At 37.1% G+C, this 5,055-nt stretch overlaps 1 protein-coding gene across 1 annotated transcript; it reads right to left on the reverse strand.

Moving 5' to 3' along the window:
* Positions 1-1,105: 1,105 nt before the first annotated feature.
* Positions 1,106-4,439, reverse strand: pnp4a (purine nucleoside phosphorylase 4a). Its single transcript, XM_030777661.1, has 6 exons — positions 4,417-4,439; positions 3,585-3,748; positions 3,211-3,314; positions 2,362-2,537; positions 2,037-2,227; positions 1,106-1,323 (listed from the first exon to the last, which is right to left on the reverse strand). The coding sequence occupies exons 1-6, from the start codon at positions 4,437-4,439 to the stop codon at positions 1,106-1,108; spliced, it is 876 nt and encodes a 291-aa protein (XP_030633521.1).
* Between the last annotated feature and the right edge of the window lie 616 nt (positions 4,440-5,055).

Genomic DNA, 5,055 nt, shown 5'->3' on the forward strand with positions numbered 1-5,055 from the left:
ACATGAAGGTGAATACAATTATTCAAAGAATGTGCTCTCAGAATTTTCTGCGTATGAACACCAAATGGACGCAGGCCAAAACTCTTCAGAGCGTTCAACAAACTTACTGTCATAGCAACATGACGCAACGCACGAAAATCAGGCGATGAACAACGTCTGCCATCTAGTGGACATTTGCTAGCTACTACAGTAAAGCAACTGCATTTAAATGAGGGTTTATACTGTACACTCTTTGGGTTTACCTTGTTATCAGTATCGGGGGGCGTTGTCAAAATACACAACATTTCCTCTAATCTGTGTTCTTTTATTTCAATAAAATGAAATGAATCACCCTATTAAATGCATCTGCCACAATCCTGTTGCAACGATGAAAATAAAATGACATGAAGTGACATGTCTAAAATAATTTTAGTCATTGGTCAGCAATTATTAAATCTTTATTTTCATGATCAGAGCATTGGAGATGAAACTCTATACATATTTTTTTTTTTGAAAGATAGGCTTCTAAAGACAACACATGATTCAGGACTATGAATAAAAAGGACTGTCATAAATACAAGAGCACCATATAAATATTATTTATTCCAAACAATAACATAAAGAATTATATTAATCTGCATTAAGTTACCAAGCTGTGAAATTATAAATTTCGTGCCAATATTTGCTAAAAGAGAAATTTACACTATTGTCATAATAGTACCTCTGTGTGTGCATATGTGTATACATATTTTCATTTTGTAAACTTTAGTAAGCACACATTTACAACTGTATTAAGTAAGAAAAATAAAACACAAAATACTCAAGATGTTTTGCACCATATCAAAGAGTTCTCTTTTTTTCCAGTATACTTTCAGGATTTGTGAAGAAGCCTTGGCACCATCAGAAAACATTAGTCATATCCTTCATCAGGACAGATGAAATAACAGGCGTACTTCAGCAATTGTACAAGTGAATTCTAAAAGACTGATTCTGTTACTGATTCTGTTACAGTGGCATCTGCAAACTTCATCGACACATGTATGTGACACAATTACATTGTAACATTGATCCTAGCTGCAAGACTTGACGGAACTTCTCAAGTTTCTTGGTTGCGAAAAAGAGGTAGTCACGCTGTGTTGTTGTTGATGTCCATGCGTCCGATCAGCTCTGTGACCAGCGACTGTAGGGTCTCTGAGCGCATTTTGCTCACCTCCAGTACACCCTCATGATTCACACTCTCTGTGTCTTCATAGCTTTTCACAACCTTATTGGTGATGAGAGAGAGACCAAACACTCGCATGCCACAGTGACTGGCAACCAGCACCTCAGGAGCTGTGCTCATACCTGCAACATTAAAGAAAAATGTAACTGTAGCATAAAACAATATTACAACAATACGACGTGATGATACAATATATGGCTCATGTAAGTCTAGGGATATTGAGTATTAGTAGGATGTGAGACAACTTAAGTGCTTTTGGGCAAGTTTTTTTTTTGTGTGAAATTTTCAGTACATTGAATGTCTTTAGTTAAGCTTGACACACAGTAATACTACTACTACTAATAATAATACAAGTTTATTTAGAGCCCAATGTCACTATTTATAGTCTCAAAGGGCTTTACATGTCCATAACAAAGTCAAATCAAAGTGGTATAATCTGTAAATTAGAGAAAATAGATAAGTCTTTAGTTTGGTTTTAAAGTTATGGAGAGTCTGTATAGGATTCTGGCAGCAACATTCAGGACCAGCTGAAGGCTTTTGGTAATAGAGGCAGGCAGACCAGAGTACAGAACATTGCAGTAATCGAGGCGAGATGTGACGAACGCATGAACAATGGTTTCTGCATCAGCCATACTTAGAAAGGGCCTAATTTAAGCAATGTTACGGGGGTGATAAAAGCCAGTTTTGGTTGTGTTTTTGGTATGTAAAGAACAATGAAATACACACTGAATAGAAATAAAAATACTAATTGATGTATTATGTACGTACAGTTTCAATAAAATGTCATTTTATTTCATTTACAGTGTTTCCTGTAGAAACATTTTAAAACTCTTACCAACTGCATCCACCCCTAATTTGTGCAGGAGGCGGGCTTCTGCAATGGTCTCAAAGTTGGGCCCTCCTACCATGCAGTACACACCCTCCTGGACAAACTGGGACAGGCCCATGCTTTTACAGATGTCAAAGGCCATTTTCCTCAGGTCTTTATCATAGACACCAGACATGGGAGGAAAGCGAGGTCCAAACCTGAGGGGCAAATGACATGCCTTGAAAACTGCAGCACTGTAGATACTGATGGTGAAACCACAGCTAAATAGATCAGACTGTCTAATTTGCATTTGCAGTCATCTAAGCTAAAAAGCTACGATGCAAAGACTCACTTGTCATCGTTGGGCCCGTTGAGAGGGTTAAACCCAGCCAAGCCTGGGAAGTTAATGTGGTCACGGATGATCATGATGTCTCCACAGTGGTAGCTGTCTGCTAAGGACCCTGCAGCATTTGTGACGATCAAGGTCTCAACGCCCAGGAGTTTGAAGACCCTTACTGGAAAGGTGACCTGAGAAAAAGAAGGACAGAGAGAGAGAGAGAGAGAGAGAGAGAGAGAGAGAGAGAGAGAGAGAGAGAGAAAAGAGAACGTGAGTATAAAATCACTTTCTTGCTGTCTGTTTCTTGATGCCAGGAAAAGCATGGCATAAAATCTGCCTTAACATAGTTTTAACACAATACTAATCAGTTCCCGGAACTATGTACACTGTAACATAAACCTACTACTGTACTACTGTGAGCTGAGATCCGCATTAAACAAACCCGAAGTTATGCAAAAAAAGACAACAGAGGCATTGAATGGTGAATTGTGACCCAGCATTAAGCATGTGATTTGGCTAAGCATGACCATGCAGCAAGGAATGCACTATTCTAGCGTTGGCATTTGGAAAAATAAAAAAAGAATCCGGCAGGTTCTCCTATCTTAAAGTCACATCAGCGTGTTTGCACCAACTGATATACTAACAGTATGTACTGGTAATCGAACTGTAATGAACGCTTTTGATCACATTGCAAAAGAAACCATTCAGTAACCTGCAGCTTCTTTTAAATATTGGTTACAAAACAAATGTTAACTGTTAAGCACAGACAGAGAGAGTTTGTACATTTCCAGAATATACCAGGCTACCATGTCGTGAAGACTGAGTACATGTAGATTATGTTTCAGTAGTTTTGAAAGGACTAACCTTTTTTAGCGAATGTCCCTCATACATGTGGAATCGGCCCTGCATACACACACAGGTCTTCCCTTTCAGTTCTCCAAACACCAATCTTCCAGCATGTCCCTGTACTATCAAAATACACACATGCTCTCACTGTCAGAACATATATCAATACCAGAACATACAGTATAATACTGAAACAAACTGAAATTTGGCTTATGAATTCAGTTATAGGAAGAGTTATGAGAAATTACCAGCAGGAACATCCCTGAAACACTCTTATTTAACTTTTTAGTGACTTAGCCATATATTGAACGGCAGCAGATTAGAAGCTGATTTGTTAAGATTATAACCTGATTTGACTAGTCTGGTAAAACTAGTCTTGACTGTGGTCTTACCCGTGCTCTGTGGAAAACCAGGGATATCAGAGTACTTAAATGAGTCCTGACATTTCAATGCGTCAGCCAGCATGCCTAGTCCAGAGCCACAAATGATGGCCACTTTGGGTCTGTGTTGTGTTTGAGACAGCAGCCAGTCAGCAGTTTTCTGGTAGTCTTCATGACTAATAGAGAAGAATAGAAAAGACATAGTTGTGATAATATGTGACTCTATGCTGTCTGTCTGGCACAGAGAAACACAAGAAAATGTATGACACACATTTTCTAACAGAAACCTACTGTATCATGGACAGTTAGCTGTGGTTGATTCTCAATAGTGGCACACACTAAGAGATTTTCTAAACTGTCACAAATGCTGCATATTTGAAATAGTTCCAAACTATGAGAACTATTGTTTTCTCTGTTGAGAGTACTAGTAAGAAAATCTGTACTCTGAGACTACAAGATAAGAATTCAGTGTCACAACATGAATCTGTTGAATCTTTGCTATCTTGCTGTTGCCTTAAAAGTGTTTTCAGATAATTTCACCTGATAAACTAAACTGTTAACTTAAGTCACTCTTGAAACAGAAATAGTAAATAAAAACAAAACAAAATCAATTTAACATTTTATAAATCTTTAACATTTTAATAAATTAAAGTGTTGCAGATTTAAACTAATTTTTTTTTTCATGGCGAACTTTTCAAATATATGTCTGCTAAGTTTCGTGAAAATAGAATGATATTTTTGATACCTATACTGTCATCATTCTTCTTAAATGTAATTCTTGAATGATGAACATTAGATCTCTTAAGGAGGATGATAAACAAAAATGTAATGTAAATAAACTTACCAGATTTGATCCTTACTGTGCATTCTGATGTTTGTATGGTGTGTTTATTTGTGTCTTGAGAGTTGCAGCCCAATGATATGGTGATAGACAGGAATGTGAACATGTGAATGAAAAAGCAGTGCCTGGAGTCGATTTAAGTACACCCAGAGCCAGACGGAACTACCACACACAAATGTCCTGATTGGTTACAACTCCGTGTTGTAGGCTGCTGTGCCAAATGAAATTTCTTGTCTTTCAGAGGTGTGTCTTTAATCAAATAACTGAGGAACGAATCAGAATGTAAATCAAATTTGATTGGAGACCAACTCAACAGAATTTCTGAACTACTTATGGGCTAAGAACTGATTTTCATCACAAAGCATTTACATAATCTGTCTTGTACATTTTGGATTTATTTTGGTCTTGGATTTTATTAGATTATAAAGATGACTTGTTTGATGCTATGTCTGTTGTCACGTGCAGTGTATGGGTTTAGCTTAACTCAAAATTAGTGTAATACTGAGAAGTTGAGGTTGGTTAGAATTGAAAAGTTTACATCTGTGTCCAGTTTGGAACTTCCTTATTTATTTTTTTCCCTCCTGGATTTAGTGTAATAATTCCACAAAGAATTGGGCAAAGATGGAATATGTTATGATAATA

The sequence above is a fragment of the Chanos chanos genome, chromosome 6 (genome assembly GCF_902362185.1).
Source record: "Chanos chanos chromosome 6, fChaCha1.1, whole genome shotgun sequence".
In the NCBI taxonomy this organism is placed as follows: Eukaryota; Metazoa; Chordata; class Actinopteri; order Gonorynchiformes; family Chanidae; genus Chanos; species Chanos chanos.

Bases quoted from the DNA above. Each gene is read 5' to 3' on its own strand.
- pnp4a (XM_030777661.1), bottom strand. From the start codon at position 4,439: ATGCACAGTAAGGATCAAATCTG. The intron at 3,315-3,584 runs GTAAGACCACAG...GTATTTTGATAG, and splicing joins TGGTTTTCCACAGAGCACGG to TACAGGGACATGCTGGAAGA. The intron at 2,228-2,361 runs GTGAGTCTTTGC...TTTGCCCCTCAG, and splicing joins AACGGGCCCAACGATGACAA to GTTTGGACCTCGCTTTCCTC.